We start from the raw sequence: 24,443 nt of genomic DNA, 5'->3' as shown, positions 1-24,443 counted from the left end.
AAAAAAAACCAGGACTGTTATGCTTGTTTATAGAAAGCTCTGTATTGCTCCACACAAAGTGCTGTACTGCGCTTTTGACACAAACTAGGTGTGATAAAGATAGATTAAATTATGCTTGTGCTTCAGGGTGTCTAAAACTCAGCTTAGTACCAGCATTCAGTGTTTCTATATACAACACATTGGGTACGGCTGTGGATTTGTGTATTATTTGTATTCGTATTAACAGTTTGGCAAACCCATCTCTCCTGTGCTTACAGGCTCTTCCAGTTATCCTTGGCCATGGAGACCTCCACACCGCCAGCTGCGCAGAAAAAGGAGTGCAAGGGCTCCAGCCTGGAGGGAAACAGCTTCAGCGACCTTCCAAAAAAAACCTCTCCCTCAGCATTGGCCAGAGGTACAGCCCTAAATCTCCATCTTCTTTGTTCTGTCTTAGTTTAGTCATCGCTCTGGACATTCAGCCGTGTAATGACATATCCACACGGCGTATGGCATAAAACAAGAGAATATGGAGGCGACGAATTGGCAGATGTGTTAAAAAAAGTTTATAGAAAAAGCGCCAAGAAAAAAAAACAAAACAAAACAAAAAAAAAGAGCCCCTCAAGCTGACAACACACAGGTCAGTGAATCCTTGCCTCTGGTTTACACTCGGTCTCGCATATTCCAAAGACTTACAGGGCCGGACTGGGCTGGAGCGAGAGACCAGGCATGTAAAATATACCCTTCAAAGATAAAATGCTGAGTAGAGAGAGGATGCTTCTGGGGCTAATCGTTTCTGATAAGCTTTACCCAGATGCGCCTCAGAGTCAGAGGTGACTTACAGTGCACCTCTGATAAAAATCATAATATAACTTTGTCAAGCCGCATCGTTAATACAGAGGAGCTATTGTACTGCCGGGCAGATAATTCACGGCAGGAGGACAACAAGGTAGCGAGCGTGGTTCCTTAATCGTTGCTGAATGGTTAATGTGACAGGGAAGGGCTGGGGCATTCTAACGGTGTGATTGTGTTGAAATTAATGGATAGTAACACCAGTATTCTCTCCAAAGGAGTGGAAGAGGAGAGAAAAAGCATGTTTTAAACATGGCCGAAAAGAAGGAGAGAGTGATGAAAGCTCTGTATAATGAGGCTGAAAGACCTTGTTCTTACCTCCAGAGTATAAATGTTATAAATTAGTCAAAATGGCAGCAGAGCACTGGACGACACGGTCCTTCTGAGATTGACAAAGATGCTGGTTGAGGGGGCTACCTTTGAAATGTTAATCGAACTTGTGATTTTGTGACATTTTTACTGTTTAATGAAGGGCTTGGTGGCCTGCCATGATAAAGAAGAAGAAGAAGAAAAAAAATACATTAATTGTTAAAGAAATTTACAAAAATGAGGCCACACATCCGCATCGTGACAGTTAAATAATAAAAACTTTTGTAGCCTTGATCATTGTTTGCTTTTCTGAGTGATCTTTCTCATTTATTGAGGAGTTATTATTGTTATTTCTGTATGCTGCCATGAAACTGTCATCAGTTGGAAACACAGAACAGGCATTCCCTGAGTGATGTTTAAAGATCTACAGTATCAGTCCGTGAGGAAGCGCGATACTGCTTACGCATGTCATACGCCTTTCTTTGCATACCCCCCCCCCCCCCCCCCAGTAAGTTAACTTTCTGGTCTCCCAGCAACTTGAATATGAAAATATTCTGCTTTTGTTCCCTCACAAAAATATCATTTTTTCATTTTTTTTTTTTTCGTCTGGTACCAAACTGGCTAAAACAAGCTTTTCGCATGTCCTATTACCTTAGAATGAAAACGAATCATAGATAATTAAACAGTAGATGCATACCGCACATTTACTTTAATAGATTGTGGACAAAGTGTTACAGTGCGTTGGATTTTTTTTTTTTTTTTTTTTTGCCAGAGTCAACACAGGCCCACAGAATGTCTTTTGCATTACGACTAGAGTATGTCCAGTAGAGGAGAAGAGAGAGAGAGAGTGAACGAAAAAGCATGTTTTAAACATGGCAGAAAAGAAGGAGAGAGTGATGAAAGCTCTGTATAATGAGGCTGAAAGACCTTGTTCTTACCTCCAGAGTATAAATGTTATAAATTAGTCAAAATGGCAGCAGAGCACTGGACGACACGGTCCTTCTGAGATTGACAAAGATGCTGGTTGAGGGGCTACCTTTGAAATGTTAATCGAACTTGTGATTTTGTGACATTTTTACTGTTTAATGAAGTGCTTGGTGGCCTGGCATGAAAAAGGTAATGTTATTAATTGTTAATTGATTAAACTGATACGTTAAATTAGGCTATCGGCACAAGAGCTGTGAATGACAGTCATCTGTGTCATAGCAAATGGGCGTTCATATAATTCAGTTTTCCTATGTGATTTTGTATTTCACAAGATTATTGTAAGTTTTAACATGTATTAAATCATTATTATTTATGCTGATATTTTACTTTGTGCCTTGACGTTTTCAGACAAAGAAGTATTTCAAAACGTTTTCGTTTCACAAAGTGTTCCTAACCCAATTTGTCAGTCATAGCAAAGCAGTGAGTTCAGTGAGAGCAGTGAGCTAAATAGACTTTAATGAGTAAATTCCTATACAATGAATACCTTGTTGGAATGGAATATGCTTCAAATCTTGGCTAATGGGAATTCAAACAACGTTTCATCACTTATGAACCTGAAATCTCAGTCCCTTAATATGATCAGTGCTGCTTATTTAATCTCTCTTGTGTAGCTGAATGGGCTCAATTCAAACACAGATTCTGAGGTCATGATTTTAAGTACTTTGGGCAAAGGGAGACCTCTCATTCAGACCAGTGCCTCTTGAAGGATAAGTCCCCTCAGAGAGGTTGGGGCCGGGGGGTGGGGTGGGGGCCAAGGGGGGTGGTTTCGCTTTGAAATGGTCTGCAGAGTGTAGCCTGGCTAAGAACAGGAGCAGCCCTCTTCTACACAGAAGTACTACCCTAGTGTGTCATAGCCCAGGTGTGTGTGTGTGTGCGTGTGTGTCGGAATGTCTAATTGTCTGTGTCTTCGTGTTTTTGTGAAACGCTGAAATAAAACATATTATGTTTGGTGTACCGAAAGCACTACACATGTACCTGGTGCCTGGATCTATAGAAAGCAAAAGAGTGAGAATGTGGGAGCAAAAGGCTTTGGAAATGAGAGAAATAATCAGATTCAGTGTTAATGACTTTGGCAGTTAAGTACAGTCAAAGGTTTTAGTGTCTGAAAACTGCACTGCTAAGGGTGTCAGATGCACTGTGTCAGATGAACTTCTCTCTCAAAAACAAAATATTTGTATCCCTTAAAGTGAACAGCTATTATTCAGACTCTGCTGTTATTCTGCACAACCTACACATGCATATGGAGGTAAGAGAGACAAATGTATTACATTTAAAAAAAAAAAAAAATATTGGACATCTCAGCAGCTCTGTGATCAGGGTTCTGAGCCTATACCCTTCTGTTTGAAGGCTCCTCGTCGCAGCCTCGTGACCCTCCGTTCTTGGACATGGTGTCTCTCTGCAATATAATCTAAAATAGGCAAAGAACCATCACACAGGCTCAAACAGGGCAGTAAGTACTGTCCAATAACATCTCATCCAACTGGCTCGCTGTGTCCTATTGCTCTGCTGAAACTTCAGCAGCCTGCCAGTGCTCTCAGACAGGACAATTACTTATCAGAGTATCACGTATTATTATTCCTTCGGCTAGACGCAGATAAGTGAATATGCAGTATTGGGTAGAGCGAGCCGGTTGAAGTAAGGTCCTTGAACCCTAGAAATACATCCCCCGGCCCCGGCCGGAGAGAGAGAGAGAGAGAGAGAGAGAGAGAGGCAGACACTTTTAATAATATACGGCCTTGTTACGGTGCTTTACTGTCGACGTATAGTTTACAGTGGGCCGCAGGATTCTTGTCACCTCGGTCGTGCCCACCTCGGAGAGCGGCTGCCTCCTCTATTAAAACACCCACTCCGTTTTATCCTCCCGTCTGGAGTTATTTATTCCTAACAATTTCCTCTCTATCAGAGAACATGGCTAATGCAGACTTTTAATATGTTATTTACACATAAAAAACAAGCTATTTACAACACTGGATGTACGCGAAGGAGAGAACGAATGGCCTGCCTCTCCCCTCCGATCCGTTATATCTGAATTTAACAATCTGGATTGCTAATAGAACCATTTATCACGTGGCGGTCATTTGTTTTACGCTCGCGGCCCTGCGCCTGGTTCCCAGCGGTCTATGGAAATGGAGTGCCTATAATGAACAGGAGGGAGAGTCACTTTGTTTTAAAAGTGAAAACAATGCTCGGAGTCAATTAACACGGGACCAGGTGTCTGCTGCCGTCCTGGGCGTTTTACTGGACCGACTGTGGCATTCCGCCTCTCTGGGCACCGGTTATATATTAACGAGAGGTTATGAGAGAAAAGGCTGTTTGAAGGCGAGGAGTCGAGTCTTGTTGCGGTTTATCGCAGCGTTGGACATCGGCGCGGTTTTAGTGGCTCATCAGACTCGTGCTGCCCTCTGCGCTTTATTAATGAATTTAAAACGAGAAGCTGCGTCTCTTCTGACAGCTTGCATCTGTCTGGACTCCAGCAGGATAGGAATCCAGATTCTCTCGTTTTACGCTCGCACGCGTGTCACGATGCCATTCACAGATTGGTAGGAGGGGAGGCCTTGTTACGGAGTGGACAGATCTCAGCTTGGCCGTTTTTAAAACGCCAAAATATTGCTATATAACCAGATCTGAATAACATCCAAATATATGCTGGAACTGCCAGGCTACTTTGTATTACTTTCTGTTGGACTACAAAATTTAAAAACCTATAATGTAAAAGTCAAGATCTTCTTCAATCTTCTTCTTCTTCTTCTTCTTCTTTTTCTCCTTCTTTTCATATCAAAGACGTTGCTATGTTTACACCTCTAATAAATTAAATGTGTTATAATACACTTAAGATTAATTTAAGATGACTGAAAAGGTATACAGAAATCAGGTGATATTTGACTGATTTGATATCGAGATTACTAAAATTATTTTAGTAATCTCAATATTATGGAACACAGTAATCCATTTTTCAGAGGTACAGGCTTCGGTTCACGTTTCTTCTCCTGCGTGTCTGTGTGTGTGTAAACTAGGGCAGCCGGCCGGGTACTGGTAATGATTTGATTAACTGGGTTTGGTAGCTGCTGACATACATCATGCTGAAAGTGAGTTTGTCATGTGAGAGGGAGATTGATGGGCACCGCTAAGCGCCTCTGCTTCACTGAAACCCATTTCTGCTGAGTCGGGTCGGCCCGCAGGGACCTCACTGAGTACTTAGCACCTCCCTGCCTGCCCCCCTCCACCCCCCACCCCGGACCTTCAGACCGCACTGAATTAAAAAACAGAGTGTCACATCCACAACCTGGAGCCAGGGTCAAGGAATAACTATAGCAAGAGATAGGTATATTCTTGTTTCCAGAGTATTTCAGAATCCATAAGTTCATGATTATCCTAAATATGTCTCTAACGCAGGTTTGGTCACGTTCCATATGTATGTTATATGTATTTATTTTATCTTGACACAAGGTGCATATTAAAGAAGGAAAGTACATGCATTATTTCAGAAGATCCACAGAACCTCTGCTCATTGCAATGAGAGAGAGAGACTGTTAGATGGATGGTTGAGAGGTAGGCTGAGTAAATAGTTTTTTAAGAGAGGCGGGTTTGCGATAAGGACAGTTTCCTTTATCAACTGGCTTAAGTTGTGGTGGCGACAGTGAGTAATTGATGGAGGAAAGATGCACGGCCCCGCGGCGACTCTGGTTCAGCGTGGGGACCACTCCAGGGGTCAGGACGATGGCAGAGAAAAATGCGCCTGAAAAAGCTCAGCGTCCACCTCCTACTACTAAAGGACGGCCACTAATTTTTCTCTCACAGGGAATTTCTATTTCTTTCTCTCTCTGTCTCTGTCTTTGTCTCTCTTGTTCTCTCTCTCTCTCTCTCTCTCTCTCTCACTCCTCTTCCTCTCCTTCCCTGATTTTGTCTCATTTTTTCCAAGTACCTTCAACTCTGTCTTTTTCATTCGTACAAGAGTGACTTCAAGTACTTTTGTATTATCTTTGTGTACCCCTCACTTTAAAGTACAAATTAACACAGACGTGGACTCACAGTATGAAATTTCAAATTATTACCGAAATTTAGGAATGATTCTCTTTTCTTTTTTTTTGCTGCTCTATTCAATCTTGATATTTTATCTCACTAACAGGCCATCTGATTTGAGTCAATCTCTGATTTGAGTCAGTGCACTTTTTACAGATAATGGACAAGGAATGGAGGTGGGGCTCAAGGGCCTGAATAAAAACAGTTCTTAAGGAGAGGCTATGAGCAAAAGAAACAGATTACAGGAAGGTCTGTTGAGTGTACTGCCTCTATAGCCGCCGTGAGCTAAAACATATGTTACACACAGGCTGTACCTAATACAGGCAGCAATTATTTCTGTAACCCCCCCCCCCCCCCACACACACACACATACACACATGAAAACGCTCTTCTGTAGCAAGGGGTAGACCAAGAATAGTCTGGATAATGGGTTTGTAGCTTACATACATTTAAATGGCTTTTTGTAAACATTTAGCTTGATGGCCCTCTAAGATGCCCTTCTTATTTTCCCTGAAATTTCGGTTGGAAACGAGGGGGGGGGGGGGTGGCTGAAGGAGCTTAAAGATGAGATATACAGTACTAAGTGAAAGCAGAGTGCCTTCTCATTTTTCAGCCTATTTATAGACAGGCCCTTGATTGCCGGATAAAAATCAGCTTGAAATACACAAGCTTTTTTTTTTTTCCCTCCCTTTTCCTCTGTAAGAGAGCAAGAAGTTGTTTCTCGTGCTTGAATTTTGGTCATTAAAGGAACTTTCAACTTTGAGGATTAATGGCCCAGATATCCCAGAAACTGGGAAGAAAATTCATGAGTATTTTTCCCCCCCTCATCATAAATCACAGAGGGTTTCTATGTTTTACATTCTATTTCTGTAGCTAGTGGTTGAAGAGGCGCATTTCATAATCACTAAAACAATGAAAAACTTAAACCGATTTAATCAAATGTTGTTATTTATCTGAGGAGTTGGAGGTTTAAAGTGCTGGTGATAGTCAACATATAGGCATAATTAGCTGCATACAGTTAACAATGCAATATATTAAAGTCAACTTTCAAGACAACACAGTTTTGTTACACTTACTGGCCAATACTTGTAATGTGTGTCAGATCCAACATCAGAATAGATATTGACAGAAAAACTGCTATGTTGGAACCTCTGCGATTAAGTGTAGCCTATCTGATATTATTTTGTTGCATAGGAACATTTCTTTCTGACATCAAAGCACCTCAGTTAAAGTAATAGTAAGCTCTGGGCAATGTCTGGAAACATAAATCTCTCCAAACCAGAGGAGTTTGCACGAGCCCAACCCAAAAACAACACACTACATTCCTGGCGATTCGCAAGTGTTGGCGAGAGCTTCAAGCACTATATGAATGCTTAAGAGGATTAGTCCAAACTTCCTCTCTCTTGCTCCCCTTAAAGAAGCAGCATGCTATTCACAGGACGTTCCACCCTTCTCCCCAGTCTTACCAGTGTTCCCAACCAAATTTTAGCCCTCCCCTTTGAGACTGAAGCATTTTGGGATTTGAGCGGGTTCTTGGGAAGCTTCCCTGCAGCACAGACCTACAGAATTCCCCTCGTTGAGCCATTCCCAGTGGAGAACTGGGCAGAAGAATATGGGAAATTGGGCCATTTCACCTCTGAGTGTGCCATTCGGCCTGCCAAAGACATGAGCAATTACCCAAACAGAGCCAAACACCGCTAAAATAAAATATTGACGTATTTATTTTTCATGGCCCGATTTGCCTCACGTTTTATGAGAGGACAATTTTTAATTTATACAGTTTTCAAAAACCATCAAGACACATTTAAATAATGCTCATAAATGTTTGTTATAGACATGATAGAAATCAATGAATAAAGTAAAGAACAATGATTTTTAAGTCCTGTTTTAATCAAAGTCGACGGCTCTTAGTTGTGATTTATTCATGACGGTGGAACCAAAATAGAGAGTGGATTAGGAGAATGATAAATAACACCTGAAGATAAGCCCAGGGAATGAGACACGGAGTTAGATCAACAGTTTTCTCATGACAGCAGGTTTCTGACAACCCACAGAGATATTTAACTTTTTACTGATGGAAACATCCCACAAGAATAATGTGTGAAAATTGCTGTTTTCTTTTCTTTTTCTTTAAGCCTAAAGCAAACTGAATGGTGCCCGGTTCGGCTGCACATATACTAAAGCAAGCAGAGTGTCCACAGACACCTTTGCATACAAAATTTTAGCATGAAAAGGTAATCATATCAAAAAGCATCTACATGTAAAAATGTTTTACTTTTTGATAAAAAGCCTTTTAAATCAGTATTATTTAATGAAAGCGGTATTAATATTACTTTTATTCATAAATGTTCATTATATTTTATATCTTGTGTTTTCTTCATATATTGTCTAGATGCTACAATTAGTATGACAGACTCTTGAACACACACACACACACACACACACACACACACACACAAATCTGTCATTACTAAGAGTTGTATGATTTCTCATCTTCCTGTTGTTGGGCAATAACGCTGTCATCTTTGTCGTAGTGCATACCACCTCTACACAGTTATCCTTGCTGAGTGATACACTATATTTTCATGCAGTGACCCTTTCATTTAAACATCATGTAGTTACGACGCAACAGCTCTAGCTGCAGTTCATGTTCTGGCCCATGGGTCCGGGCGTTAGCTTCTGTGTGGCCTGAGGGCAATCCAAATGCTGCCAGATACTGACAGTGTAATCTGTCCTTGAGGAAATTCAAAAAGAGATGTGTGATCCAAGAATATAAAACTATGAGAAGGAGGCTACATTCTTTCTGCCTGACGTTTAGTTGTTTGAAGCCAGAGCCATAATTATTGGAGTTTTATGCGAGTAGTAACAGTCTTCCCCACTGAACACTGAAATGTGGATTCAAGCAACAAGGCAAATGATCAAGACAACACATTCAGAATTAGGTCAGCAAGACTTCCCAAATCTCAAGACCAGACATCTTCCTCAATATGGCAAACACTGTCCTTCTGGTAACATTTTTTATCTTTATGAGACGTCAGTATAATTGTTCATTTTTGCTAAAAATCCCGAATGAATCCAGGCATCAACACATTTCAAAATCAGAGTCTTCCAGTTAAGAAATAATAAACTTTGAATTATAAACTTTGAATAACTTTAATAATACACTAACAGTACGTAATGTGTTCTCTGTGTAAACTGTTCAGTAGCAGAGAAACACTGATAGCTTAGGTTTTGTTGAGTTGATTCTGGGGATTGTAGAATACCCTTTTGCTCCCAGTGAGAACCTGGGTTTAATACTGCTCTTGAATCAGCAGTGTGTTGACTGCTAGCCCCCACCCAGAACCACAGAGGCAGCTGAACTAACTATGTGGGCAGGCAGAGCGGGTGGCAGACGGGATGCCAGGCCCTGTGGCACATTATTACACCAGCCCAGACTCTGCCCACATTCACCCTCTGGGAAATTTAGGGCTGAAGTTCAAATGTGTGAAGCAGTAGGGTGTGCTGAGAAATCAAACCAAAATACTTGGGTCAACAAACACAGCGTTTATTTCAAAAACCATTTACTTTTCTGTTTTTTTTTTTTTTTTTTTTGTGGCCGTGTTGATTTTGGACTGATTAGAATATTTAAATTGTAAATGTAGTGGGGAACTGTAATGCAATACATGACCGAAACTCAGAGCTTTAAAACCATATACTTTGTGACTTAGTGCTGGTATCATGGTCTCCATACTGTCTGCCCATATCTTAGGGTCTATGAATGTAGACACCAGTCTGTTTCTTTTTCTCCCACTGAATCTGGATTAATAACGAGAAAATGCCTTAAACAGGACAGCAGAAAAACATCGAGGAACAACGATAAAAGGAACAGTGATAAAAGGGAGCAGGAATATTGAACAATGAGCACTATAAGAACTCTAAGGGAACATTCAGGAAACCTTTGGTGTAAGAACAGAGAACGTAAGCTGTGGAAGTACCTAGCAACATGGCAACAGATTCATTCATGCAATGCAGATCTGTGTCTGGAGCCAGAGACGAGCAGGCCAAGAGTTAGCGAACAGCACAAATCACTCTGATATCAGAGAGTCCTCTGTGTATGGGTCTTTGGAGTCTTTAACATGCTGATTTACATGAGAAATGTAAGAGGAGAGAGGAGAGGAATAATAATAATAATAAAAAAAGAAGCAAAACAGAAAATGTAAGGCTTAAGGTCTTTGACCATGACAGGGTAGGGAGAAGGGGGACTGGGGTATTATCGTATAAGAGCTGTTTTTCTCCCCTCCTTTCTTTCATTATTCTTTTATGTACAAGAGGGATATGCTGTGTACATGTTAGCATTTTGAGGGAGCTTGGACTGCAGCCAATTAGTAGACTAACCCCAGGTAAAGTTTGCCCCTGTGTGTCTGACCAGACTCTGTAGGTGGAGATAGAAAGGCACCGGGGCCAATACATCCACTGCCAGCTGCAGCTATTACACTTCTAAAACCAATCAAAAAATCTCACATATTTGTAGGTTCAGATTAACATAATGTTTATTTAATGTATATTTATGTAATATTTAATGCTTACATAATTTGCTTATTGTGTGTGTGTGTGTATATATATATATATATATATATATATATATATATATATATATATATATATATATATATAATGAATAATTATGTTTTGAGAGGAAGATATTTTTGTATGATTGTAAAAAAAACTGATAATGCTGAGGTTAAAATGCTTGTCTTTACCAAAACTCAGCTGTCAAGACTCAGCATCTGTCTGAGGGCACTGTCTTTCGTGTGAAAAAGCACAAACTACTGCATTATCTAGAAAAATTAAAATAAAAAAAAGTAACCAGAAAATATTTTGTAGTGTTATTAAGCAGTTAATTTTTTTTTCATGTGATAAATAGGTTAGGAGGTCAGAACAGCTGTTAGTATCAATTAGTGCAATCTGCCTTTTATAGTGGAAGTGCAAACACTCTTAGAACCATATTTTTAATCTTGACAGCAGTTTTTTATTCACAAAAATAAATAAAAATGAATAAATAATAAAAAAAACCCCAATAAATAAATAAATAGGTGATGAAAAAGAAAGAGAGCCCCATGAGAAATGGAAGAAAAGGGGGCAAGAATGTGGATCTACAATGAGACCCCAGATCCCTAAATCTATTTAATCCCTCTATTCTTTAGCTCTCCATCTTTGTGACATGTGATTTTGGCCGGGACCTACCCAATGCTCTCCCCAGTGAATGGGCTTCACGCCGTGAGGAAAATGTGGGCTCAGAGTAGCAATTTGTCTTCATACATTTATCAAAAGGATGAAGGAAGAAAAAAAAAAGTTATTATAGGGATATTTGATATTACGTCAAATTAGGTCCGACTTCGACCGCAATTGTGGGGACATTTGTTATTTCCAGGACCTGTATTTCATGCAAAAAAGCACAGAGCTAAGTGAACCTTCAGGGGGTTTGTCAAGCGCTTCATAAAATACTCTTTTCTTTCCCTGCTTACTTTCTCTCCTTTCTATTCTAAGCATTGTTATGAAGAAGTACTCCGACCAGGTTTAAGAAGCCATGCAACTATTGCTTCAAAACACTAAAAAATTGTTAAAAGGCTATTTTACAATGCAACCGATGCTAGGTTTATGGAGCCCCTGTCTGTTGTGAAGTTTAATATAAATTACATGTGTATGGCTCAGACAGTTTTAAAATGTGATTAATTAATAATTCCATTCCAGATTTTTGGTGACAAAAAGAGACAGCTTTTTGGCGGGAGAATGAACAGATATGGACAGCTAAAATTGTTCTGTAAACGTTGCCGCTGTATGTAGACTGTTGAAAAGTATAATGAGCATAATCTGCTCATAACAGTAAAAAGAAACAGGTGGTGTGTAGAAATACCAGTTAAATTATTGTTACATTTTCACTGGACACTACTCCGCCAGTCATATTCTCCACGGGTTTTTACAATGAAGACATAAGTGAGAGGCCCAAGGATTTCCTCTACTTTACCAGACTCTCCAACCTGCTAGAAATCTGAGCTTTGCTCACATCATCACTGGCCCAGACCAACTGTTACAAAAACTATTAAACAGGAACAGGTGGCTTTCCAAACACTTATTCAGCATGAAACACACTGAGGGAGATTTTCCCTCATAAACACACTAACACTAATGTTTTACCCATTAGCATTCAGAGCCTTATTTCTCTCTCTCTCTCTCTCTCTCTCTCTCTCTCTCTCTCTCTCTCTCTCTCTCTCTCTCTTTCTCTCTCTCTTTCTCTCTCTCTCTCTCTCTCTCTCTCTCTCTCTCTCTCTGTCTCTCTGCCTCTATGAAAGGAACCATACAAATTAAAAAGCTCTGTGAAAAATGCTTTGTTAGGCTGTGAAGACCAGATGGGATTGAAAGTAAACATTTTAATTTAAGAAGAGAACAACAACAACAACAACAACAACAACAAAAACCTTTCTCTCCCTCTCTCCTCTGACCATGAACTCAGACAAACTCATGTTATTGGATCTAATTGCCCAGATTTGCTCTTTGTGCTCAGAAGTTCTGTGTGTAATCATAGGTTAGCAGACATTTCATCCACAAATTGCATGGAATAATTCATAAAGGCAAAATTCTGAACGATTAATTTTTTTTAAATCACGCAGGACATCACCCACTGCGGCGTTTTACATTTGAGCTTCCCGACAATAACCCTCAAACCTTCGGTTAACTTACCCTGTGACAGTGAGGTTTTGGCAGATGCTGGTCCAGAGGAAAAAAGATCATGTTACTCAGGGTAAATCTTAACCCTTTGAGCTGATAAAAGATCCGTTTGTGAATGAAGCCCTTTGTGTTCAAACATGAGGGCTTCCTTCATGCCCCTCAAGACCGCCCCCCCCCCACACACACATATACCCCACCACCAGCACCACTCAAACAGAGAGCTGAGACTGAAGAGCGTGTGGGCCACAGACACAGGCAGTCAAAATACCCACCAGCGCTTGAGTGAAGAGCAAAGACTTCTTGTGCCACAGGCTTGTTTTAGCACAAATTGAGATGATACAAACAGAGTTTAAATGGTATGTGACTGATCCAAATTCACAAATGTTTTGGCAGCTTTTCATTAATTTTATGAGATCAGATTTGGTGAAGGCTATTCATATTGAGTACTAAACAAACTCTGTGAGGAACACAATAACATGAGTGTTATTCGATGGTGCAAACTATTCATGTCCAGGGTTTACAAACTCAGTGAGTGTTATCCGTGCAGACATTTGTAAAACACTAGAATCTTTGTCAAAGATAAAGTAACAGTTTATAACAGTGTGGTTTGAAACACACTCTGTTGGCAGTTCAGCCAAATACACTTAGATGAAACTCTATTGGATTTGCAAATTTGGTGTCTCATTATAAGTTGATGTGGACTGACATGGTGACATACAGAGTGCACAAGCCATACTTGAGGCTGTCTTTGTTTTTAAGGAGGCCTTGTCTCCAAAACATTTGTAGCACCATTAGTAACACAACTGTTCTAACTTGGAGACTTGTCAAAGCATAAAATAATGATTTCAAACAATCAATAATCGATGAGATAATGCATGTGTTATGCATATGAAATGTGCAAAACAATAACCGTAGGTAGATTACAGACTTTTTAACAAACTCTGTGGGTACAAAATACACACGGTGCCATAGCGCGGCCTGGGTTCTTGTGGAATTTTGAATTTGATTACATGTTTCAAAGGACAAGTAACATTCTATCACTGCTGACAGCTAGCCTGCTCTCTTATTGGCGTGTATAAATTACAAAGACCTTAGTCCAGTGGTAGGGGGTAACCAGACTATAACAGATGAGACCCCTCCCCACCTCCATTTAACGACATACCGATCTCCCCGCCAAGTGCTTCTGAAGGTGGGGTATTCTCCCATTCCAGCCCCCCCCCCACCACCACCCGTGGACCCCCTATTTGCGCGCTCTCATTTCACAATCAAGTAAACCCCACTCGCAGACCCCTACAATCACTGGGCCTCTTGTCATAGCAATTACAGCGCACGTTTTCTAGTTGAGATTACAACCAGCTGAAGCGGAGAACTCATAATATGCATCCGACAGGGAAAACCTACACCCCCCCCCCATATTTCACCCTTCCCCCGTCTACCATTATAAAAAGAGTTAGAGAAGTTACCCTCGTCCCTGTCTGATATTCAGTTACGTTTTCATCAGTCTTACTGAAATGGAAGTCGTGTTCATGCTAACAGTGGTCCACTAAGCGGGAGACCGTATGCTGTTAACATGAACATGAGTTTTAGTGCCCTCTATATAAGCTTAGAGTTTAGACTAATTGCTGAAACAGCACACTTGGTCTTCAGTACAGTGGTTGAAAGTGTTAGAGCTAATTATGTCCCAAACCAGGCCACACTACTAAAATAGGGTCATAATGAATGCCTGTTATCGTTGCCTTCTCATTAATCCTCTCTCCTTTCTGCCCCACAGCAATTTCAACCAATGGTGTTAATTACTGAGTTATGGTATTTTGTGATATGTTGCCCTATACCACACTAGGATGACATTCATCAGACACAGAATGATCTAAATAAATTACTGAATCATCGTCAGTCTTTGTTCCTCGCTGTTTTTGGTGACACACATGATAAAAGTTTAAACCACTAATACAAAACTATGAAGGTGTTGACTGGAACACTGTGTGTGCGACCTTACTGAGAGCACTACACTTTCCAACAGCGATATAAACTAAAGATATAAATTAATAACCAACTAATTCTAATTAATAGTCTTTTAAAATTAATGACTTAATTCGTTAACTCTAATTTTATGTTCTGGACGTCATTTTGTAGCATACGATCTGAAATAGTTTTATCGCTATTTATCATTCACATACGTTGATTTGTTTACTTATTCAATTATTAGCAGTCATAAGTCACATTTTGCTTAATTTATTTAGGATGGGAACTCCTCTGCGTGATTTGGAAGTGGCCAAGGCCCAGCTCATCCTGTATACAGAAGAGCCTTGGGATAGATGAGTTTAATTGTGTAGTTGGCCATCATTGCATGGCTGGAGCTTTTCCCTTCAGTAAGCACTTTATCATTAAGCGGCGTAGTGTTTGCCCGGTTTTGTGAAGCTGCCGTCGGTATTCAGAGGCTGAATAGGGAGGGTCAAGAGGTGCTCTGCTTGGGATGTGCTGGAGAGGCCAGAAAAGCAAGTTTGTCTCTACGGGCTCTCTGACAAGGCCTCTCAGGCTGTGTTAGATCAGTTTGACACTTCGCTCAAGAGCTTGACCATGGCAGACTCAAGCAAGTGTGTGCTTGTTTGTCTAACAGTATTTGCCTTGATGATGTGGAGCATTGAAGGATTTTGATTTTACCATTTTACTTGGTAACCAAATGCAGAATAACAGTTATTCCCGATTAAATGAGCAAACCATTCAAGTGTTGCTTAATGAAGGTCTGTAGGAATTGTAGGAAAATCGCTAATATTTATATTAAATAAAAATGATTTTGTAAAATCATGTATACGGGTTGTTATTGCTACTAAATGTAATTTTTAAGATATCATTAAATATAACTTTGTTCATGGTTTTCTTGTGTGATCAGTTTAAATTGTTAGTGCATTAGGACTTTTAAACGCAAAAACTTGCAAATGATTTGTAAATACATGCTCAGATCATTTATACTAAGACAAAAAGATACTTCGAAAATAGTAACTTAGAAAAAGGTGAGTCCACAAACAGCTTTAGATTAAGGTATGTAACACCTTGACAGATGATTTACAGATTTTTATAAATGTTCATGTAAATGGTTTTTAACACATCACGAAAACTTGAACATCTTTCATCTATTTGTCATTTAATAATCAAGTTATGGAGTGTTATTTGGTAGCATTAAAACACACTCTCAGACACACACACACACACACACATGCGCGTGCACACACTCAGAGGGGGAGAGAGAGAGAGAAAGAGAGAGAGAGAGAGAGCAAACAAATGATGGCTTCTGCAGAAAGCTATATGTATGATCATAATAATAAATGTAGATCAGAGAGTAAGTAGAAACAGTAAGTACCCTGAGTGTGAGTAAAAATGATTGGATGAAGATGTACAGCTGTATTTCAAATGTGATTCTCTCAAATTATTGTTGGATAATTCTTGATACTTTGAACATTCCAGTAGATAATGTCACTAGATGTATACAAAAACCTTCCAGAAAAAAAGAAAGAAAAAAAACAAAACCTACAGAAGGGGGGGTAACACGTCAAGACTTTATGAGGAACAGAACAGCTTTGTAAAGTATACTCAATGCAAAGCTTTTCGTGACAAATTGGAAGACCCCCAGGCAGACAAGCAGGGAGAGACTCCCCTCCACCACACCCCACCCCGGGTGAAGTAAAACAAATGCCCCCACGCCCCCCTGCAATGACACGTGAAGCCAAACTTTCTGGAGCCGTCCACACCCTGCAGCTGCTTCTCATTTTGGCTTTACGAGAAGCTCTCTGGCTGAGATGCTCTCTCCACAACTTGTCAAGGCAACGTAAGGCTGAGGAAACTCTTGATGTAGTTTCTCTGCTTCACAGCCATGACTTTAAACAGCTGACTACATTCCAGCTCTTCAGAAGTTTTTCATTAGCACTTAAGTCTAACGGAATTAGGAAAGGAGGCAAGAGAAAGATGGATAATTCTTATTTTCCATGCTATGAGAAAGACTGAAGCAATGTCTTTACCAAGTCTAGAAGCTAGTTAGAACAATATGTATGATGTTAAACTCGGTTTAATAGAGTACATGTGTGATAGGCGAGTTATTACTATGATATCACAACTGTTTTTAGCACCAGCGCTGGGTATAATGTCCTATTTAGTTATTTAGAAAATTCTGGTGGTTTTTGCTGTTATCGTTAAGTAGCTGCATAAAAATGAACTGCAGTCCGTGAAATGAGACAGGATGAAACTACCTTGGTCCTGTCCTCTCTTTCTCTCACTCACTCACTTATTCATTCACTCGCTCACTCGCACACTCACTCACTCACTCACTCAGTGAAGACCTGTATGAGAGATGACTACAGAGCTGTCACTCATTCTTTTCTGGTCTGCTAAGAACACCTAACTTTGATGAGTGAGAGGACAGTGTGAATCAGGGAGCATTTTTAGCTATTTCTGCACCGAGGACCATCCATCACAGACACAAGTGCACATAGCCAGAAGACGCAGAGTCCAAACAGAGCATCCGTCAACAGCGTTACCAAAGTTTTTATGTTTTTCACGCTCTTTTTCACAATACCGTACGGACCCAAACAAGACAAGCTTTCTCTGTTCTCCTTTTGCACACACACACACACACACACACACACACACACACACACACACACACACAGATGGAGATGCTAGTTAATTATGATGAGCCAAAGTGCAGTGCTCTACAAAAACACAGTGGTCGTTGGAATCCAGGCGTTATTTTTAGCTTTACGTGTTTGCGTTGTATTTTTTTTTTTTTTCCCGTCTTGTTTTAAATGAGCTCTGTCCATGTTTAATTTACAGATGCGCGCTAGGAGTAATTTCTCCACTCAGCTGGAGCCTCTCAAAACAACGTAATCCCTGCCGCCCCCTAGCAAGGGTGCTGCAGGGCTAATATGAATGTAAGCAGGGGAGCACAGTGACAGTCCCAGAAGCACCTATTTAATGTATTGTATCTTAATTATCACTCTCATTCATTCAGCCAGCCCGGCTCTTCCACGCCTTGTCTCAGACAGGCCGCTTTTTATCATTGCGCCAGTCTTAAAGATAATAAACTTTTGCTTTAAGGTAATTACTTAATCTCGACAAACCCGTGTGTTAAGCAGTGCTATTAAGCACGAGGGCGATAAATCAGGAGCTAGCGGTGCGGGTGATTACTGGGCTGTGTAATCAGTCTTTGGGACCCTTGCAGTCTTAAGTACCTAAATTACACAAACAGCATGCTAACAACATGCAACAAGATGTGTATAGAGCAGATCCCTCAGCCTCTTCATACTCTCTCTCTCTCTCTCTCTCTCTCTCTCTCTCTCTCTCTCTCTCTCTCTCAGAACACTAGTCACCGCACGTTTTCACCCTCTACATAATGATGCATGGAGCTTTTTAGCAGGTGGGCCGGGCACAGCTGATAAGTGAACCCCGTCCCCCACCCCCCACCCCCCACCCCCCACCCCCGCTGTCTTCCCACCTCAGTCACCTTTAACACTGGCTACAAACTGCAACATTCACAGAGACGCGGTCACCCTGCTGAACATTAACATCATAAGGATGCCGTTATTCTAGTAGAACATGGACAGGACTAAACATTCAGTTCTTTAATGAATATTGTTTAAATAATGATTTAAATTACTCAAGAAAACACATGTGATGTAATGAATGCAAGTTGCATGATACACTTTAACTGGAATCATGAAATATGAATAAAAAATATGAATAAATATGAAAATTTAAAAGAATACAACGGCCTTTTTAAATCAAAGAACCCCTGTGGTTTAGTCAAAAACAGACAACTCAATGGCTTAACCACATGTTTTAAACTGAACTGAATGCAATGTTAGAAATCCTGTGGGGTACAGATACTTATTAAGTTTACAATGGCCATATCCTCTAATTGGTCTTTATGCTCTTTACAATTAAAATTGATGTTACAAAAAGTTTCATTGCGCATATCATTTTATTTGAATGAGGAAACATTCTTTTCAAGCAGAATTTATCAAGCCCTGGCCTGTTTAAATTGACTAAGTAAACTCAGATCCTGATCATAAAGTCATTATTTATTTTTTGTCCTTGGTCAGAAATAAATGGTATGCCACTAAGAGCTTATGAATCCCACCAAGACTGCCCGACCACCTGTCATATCCCAGGATGCTCTGCAGCATCGAACCGAGCGTGCATTAGTTGGCATGGCGATATATAGTCAGGACTCAAGCCAGCGTATTCTGCTGGAATTTCCTGTCTAATATTTCTTCTCCACTCTGTGACTGAGACAAAAAAGCTCTTTAATTACACTCTAAAGGCATCATCCCCTCAGGAGATCATTACAGTTATTGAGCACTTCCTACACGAGGGAACCACTTTAGCGCTTAAGAAGTGCAGATTAAAGCGCACTATGGGACATCAGAAGTACATTTGTTTGCTTTTAATATTTACCAATGACTTATATCACCATATAGCATTGAACAAGAGACAGGAAGAACTCATGCCTAACAAGGCAGGTTCTTCGCAGCGGCTGTATAGAGTTGGCCCTATTGGTAAGGCGGAGCTAGCTGTACCACGCTAGCCTGTCCCTGGTACTGTAGGCTTCCCTGGTACACAGCAGGGTGACTATGAAAAAGTGAGGCAGCCTGCTGTGTTGTTCCCCCAGATGTGGAACAAATGTTATCAGCTAAAGACTAATAGATGTGAGGGCCTAAGTGAGACATTGCAGCCCTGTGTGCCCAGAGGGGATAGAGCCCAGTGAATCCCGTAATCGAGCCTCTTGAACTCTCCAGAGTGCTCGCCTTTTGTTCTAGCTGCAGCGCGTGAACAATGGAGCTGTCTGCGTGATAGAATAAGCCTGCTTGGTCAATCCCTGCCCAGCCTGCATCACTGAATGGCCTAGGACAGCACCGACCCACAGACCCCCACCCCCCAGGGGTTCTTACAAGGGTGATGGAGGAAAAGGGTGGGGGTGGGGGGGGGGTGCACTAGAGTCTGCGACCCTCGAGTGAGGTCGGTTGGGTTGACATGACAAATGTGAGCACTATGTGTCCAAGCAGGCTGCGAATAACTCAACTAATGTGGATAATTGAGGAAAATACTCCAAACAGTACTGTACAGTAATTTCTACTTTAATGATGGAGACTTAATGATATTTAATTGTATTTCTATGATAATAGAAAATGAGGTTTTTGTTGTTTTGTTGTTTTCTCTTATTTACTTAGTCATAAGCAATGGACTATAGATATGTTACTCCCATTACGTTTTCTTAAAGCTCTTACTTTTGTCTAGGTTATATTTTGATTTTCTTTTTTTTTTTGCCCATAAATTCAACGATTCAAAGGGAGAGTCTTTAAGTTTGACTGAATTCCCTGATGGTCAGCGTGATAGTCTGTGATTTTGGTTTGAGAGTTCTGTGGTGGTGTCCAGGGGCTGATGCACTCTGTCATGTTGGTGTGACCCAGTTCTCTTTGGGCTCATTGTCTGGGGCCCTGCTGGACCCCACTCCCCACTCTCTCCTCCAATCATTCACCCAGTGCATTAGTAATGGGGCATTAACTGGGGCACTGCACGGAATAAAGCTGTTTTTGCTAGCACCCACTCAAGCAGCCTATGCACTCACACAGAGAGCCATTATACTGCTTACTGAAGATCACCATGAAAAACGACTGCTTGCACTCTCTTGTGAGAGGGAGGCTGGTCGAGAAGCCGCTAAGGCTGAGAACTGTATTCAGTTCAACTTGTTCCAAACTGTCATTGTATTGGATTGTTTCCTTGGTTCTGAGTCATTATAATGGTTCATTGTTTTTTCTGTATTAGTCTGAGTTTGGTAGGAAGTATTATCTCAAAGTGTAAAGACAGAGGTTCTGTTTTCTACAAGTTACCATGGTGATTCTCATTAAATAAATTTCTCTCGTACAAGAAGCATTAGCTCGATCAATGCTACACTTTTCATGTTTTCTCAACAGCTGCTCAGTATTAGTGTTGTGGTGTGTACTTTTGAGTGTCAGGTGTGTTTTATGGTGTTTGTCAGTTAATCTCAGCCCCAGGCATTTTCCATGACAAATACTATAAAGAGAAAATATGACTTCCGTGAGTCATGCACAAAGTTTTCATGCCCTCAGACCAGTCTTTGTAGTGTATAATTTTTGAGAAAATTATGGCATGTAAACACCAAAGCATGTGTAATGTACTTACCACAAAGCAGCTTATTAATTCATTTCTTTTCATTTTTGAACGCTTTACAGTATACAGTTTCTTAAGAAAGAGAGTTTCCAGATGCACCTTTACCGAGTAAAACTGTACGGGAACACTCTTAAGGCCTCAAAGTCCCACAACGTCCCCGGGCTAAATAAAACCCAGCAGCTAAAAGCGTAAGCCATCCTGAGACGATGCACAGCACCCGTAAATAGTTATTCAACGTTCAGGGACATCGTGCACATCCAGCCACACAGAGCGAGGTCTGCTTCCTGTCCGTGGGGATGAGTCTGTCCGTCACGCAGTCAGACGGCAGGAGAGAGAGAGAGGGAATGAGGGGAGAAGGATAGCGTGAGAATGCTGACTCACACCGGTTTTGGTTGAGCGTTCCAGGTCTCTGGAGGTTCTCCCGAGTTCCTCAGGTATAGATAATGATCCGTGCCCCTGACCCCCGTAACCTCATTGCTCTTCACTCCCGGGTCACCCCTTTGTCCCCCTGCTGGAGTGCGTGATGCCAGAAGAATGTTAATTTGATCCAGAGATCAGCTGGACTGAGCCTGCATCTCCTCCCGCTGGAAAGAGATGTCACACGAGTTTACAATTAAAAGCAACTCCAGCTGAAACTGTAAGAACGGGAACGCGTCCCAAACCATAACGGCCGCTTCGATAACGAGTCCGGGTATTAATGCTCTCATGGAACATCGCCCCTCTCCCTCAGTCTTTCAGAAAAAAAAAAGAGAGAGAGAGAGAAGTTACCGAAATGAGAGAGCCTAATGAGAAACAAAGCTCCGTAAAGATTTTAACACCGTGAAAAGGGCCGTCCACATGGCACTAAAAAAGAAGCTGGTCCCTGCCAAAGATTAGCTGTGGTTTCTAGTCATCACAGCAATTAATGAAACCTTGTTGTGCTTTTTATAAGACTTCCTGAGCCAAAAAAGCATTTATTACAGGAAAGTGTTGATTTTGATCCTCTTTCGTTTCAAATAAAAAACAGCAACAGAAGAAGTTTTAATGAATAAAATAGCCAGCTAATATATACTGGAGACTGTAAACGTTCGGTTGTGTGCCACAGCTTTGCTTAGTTAAAAGGGTCCAATTATGAGGCCGCGGAGGCACGGTTACTGCTGCGGTATTTGGTTTCAAAGCGGTAAGTTTTTTTTTTGTTGTTTTTTTTTTGACCATGGCTTCCCTGGCACTGAGTAATTACAGCATATCTCGCTGTGAAGACTACTCTGCCGTGTTTGTTTTAGTGTTGTTTCGGGGCTCTTAAGGTTTCTCTACGAGTGAGAAGCGTGCGTGCGTGCCCGCACTCACCCTGCCTCTTTAACTGAGCAGCCGTCCTGCGGAGGGATGTAGCGTTGGGCTGTGGCGGCGTTCTGGTGGAGCAAGGCAGAGGAAAGCTTTTCCCAATGCTGTCAGCTCCAGTTTGCGTCGGGGCTGCAGTTTTCCTTGATACAGTCCATCATCTCCACTAGTTCAAAGACTGTCTAGCTGCAGGTCTTTGTCAAAAGCCCAGTTGGATATCTTTTATGTTCGAGATGTAGGATTTCTTAGGATGACTTTGATTATTTATTTATTCCACTTCTCTTGTGTGATAGTGCCAATATTTTACACGAAACGGCTCAGCTTGCTCTGAAATGCATGGAGCTTTATTGTAGTGCGTTTTCCTTTGAAATTTATTTTTGAAAGTCCAGCTTTTATTTTTTGAAGTTTCTCATCTCTCTCTCTCTCTCTCTCTCTCTCTCTCTCCTTCTCTTGTCTCTCCACTCTGAAGGGCCTCACCATATATTTCCAACCTTCCACACTCCTATCCCGATCGACATGCGACACCATGAAGGACGATATCACTACGAGCCACATACTCTCCACACTATGCATGGGTAAGCCCAACAATCCTCTTTTCCTCTCTTTCTCCCTTCTCCCTCTCTCCCTCCCTCCCTCACTCTCCCTTTCTCTCTCTCTCTCTCTCTCTCTCTCTCTCTCTCACTCTCACTTGTATATTTCTCTTATATACTTGCATACTTTTCAGAGAATTTACTACAGTCAAGTTCAGTGTTTATATAGAAAGAAATCCTCTTCTGTTTCTTCACTTAAAGTAATGTTGACAAACTTATTCAGAAGGAGCACAAGACAACTAAATTAGACAGAGAGCATTAGAACAGTGTGCACATGTGCGTGTGTGTGTGTGTGTGTGTGTGTGTGTGTGTGTGTGTGTGTGTTTGTGTGTGCGTGTGTGCGTGTGTGTGTGTTCATATGTATGTGCTTGTGTGTATGCGTGTGTGTGGGTGTGTGTGTGTGTGTTCGTGCATGCACACACGTATGTTGCGTCTGTGTTCGGCATGTTTGTGTGTGTTATTAAAGTAGAAATATTGTGACTTCTTATCATATTGAAAGACGTTACTACCAGAGACAGCAGATGACTTTAGATAACACCTCAATTTCAAAGTTCTGCTCTTGACTCAACTACGGAAAGTTTTGCCTCTCTAAATATGACATTGAACTCTGCATTTGGAATATTATCTTTGCAACTGTGTTATAATTAGACCATCATTAAACTCACTAGTTTTTGGACAGATGAGAATTATGCTTTGAAAAAAAATGAAATGTGTTTTCAGTGGGAGAGAATGTTCTTATTTCCCCTCACATCCCGTGTTCATGTCTCTTTGCCGCCGTGCGCAACTGCCGAGTCGTACTGCCTGTACTGAACAAAGGGAATCTGGCCAATTGACATCCCCTTTCCATTAGCAATGCTTTATAGTTCTCCATCAATCAAAGACAGAATTCCACACATACAGGATGTCATACTCTCCCACCCACAACAGACTCTTACATACAAAAACCTGATCTGCAGCTGGACAGACCATTTTTCATCGAGTTCCCAATCAAATACAGCAATAAACTACTAATTTTCAAACCATTCCAGTTCTGTGCCTCCAAAATAATTCAGTATTTGAAGTGTATTTTTTTTTATATATATGTATATTTTTTTTCCCCCTTTTTTGGGGGGCATTAAAAAAAATAAAAATAAAAAACTTAAAGGAGCAGCTATACTTGTTTTTCAAGTTACACTTGGTTGCTTGTTTGTTTGGTTTTTTTTGGATTATGTATTCAGCTTAGAAGAGCTGTTTTTTTGTAGCTAGGTCTTTTGGCTCTAGGGTAGGTTTATCTTAAAAAGGGACCTGAATAAATCAATAGAATTTAGGAAGTGGTGCTCTTACATTTAAATTCACAGATTTGATGGTGATACATATGGTGTGCCTGCTAGACGCTGGCCTATTCATCACCAGAGGCAGGAAGTGGGGGGAAAAACCTGTCTCACTACTCGGCCACTTTGATTAATGTGATTTGATCTTGACAGTGGACCCCTAATTCATCAAGACCTTGATCTAGCTGTCTTTTCC

At 40.9% G+C, this 24,443-nt stretch overlaps 1 protein-coding gene across 1 annotated transcript in view; it reads left to right on the top strand.

Moving 5' to 3' along the window:
* Positions 1-279: 279 nt before the first annotated feature.
* The window catches only part of gli2b (GLI family zinc finger 2b), a 50,834-nt gene continuing 26,670 nt past the window's right edge, over positions 280-24,443 (top strand). Inside the window, exons 1-2 of the mRNA XM_030771516.1 lie at positions 280-394; positions 22,817-22,922. Of these exons, the coding sequence (XP_030627376.1) occupies positions 280-394; positions 22,817-22,922 (221 nt within the window). The remainder of the gene's footprint in view (positions 395-22,816; positions 22,923-24,443) is intronic.

The sequence above is a fragment of the Chanos chanos genome, chromosome 4 (assembly GCF_902362185.1).
Source record: "Chanos chanos chromosome 4, fChaCha1.1, whole genome shotgun sequence".
Taxonomy (NCBI): domain Eukaryota; kingdom Metazoa; phylum Chordata; class Actinopteri; order Gonorynchiformes; family Chanidae; genus Chanos; species Chanos chanos.
This window is presented reverse-complemented; position numbering and strand designations above follow the sequence as displayed.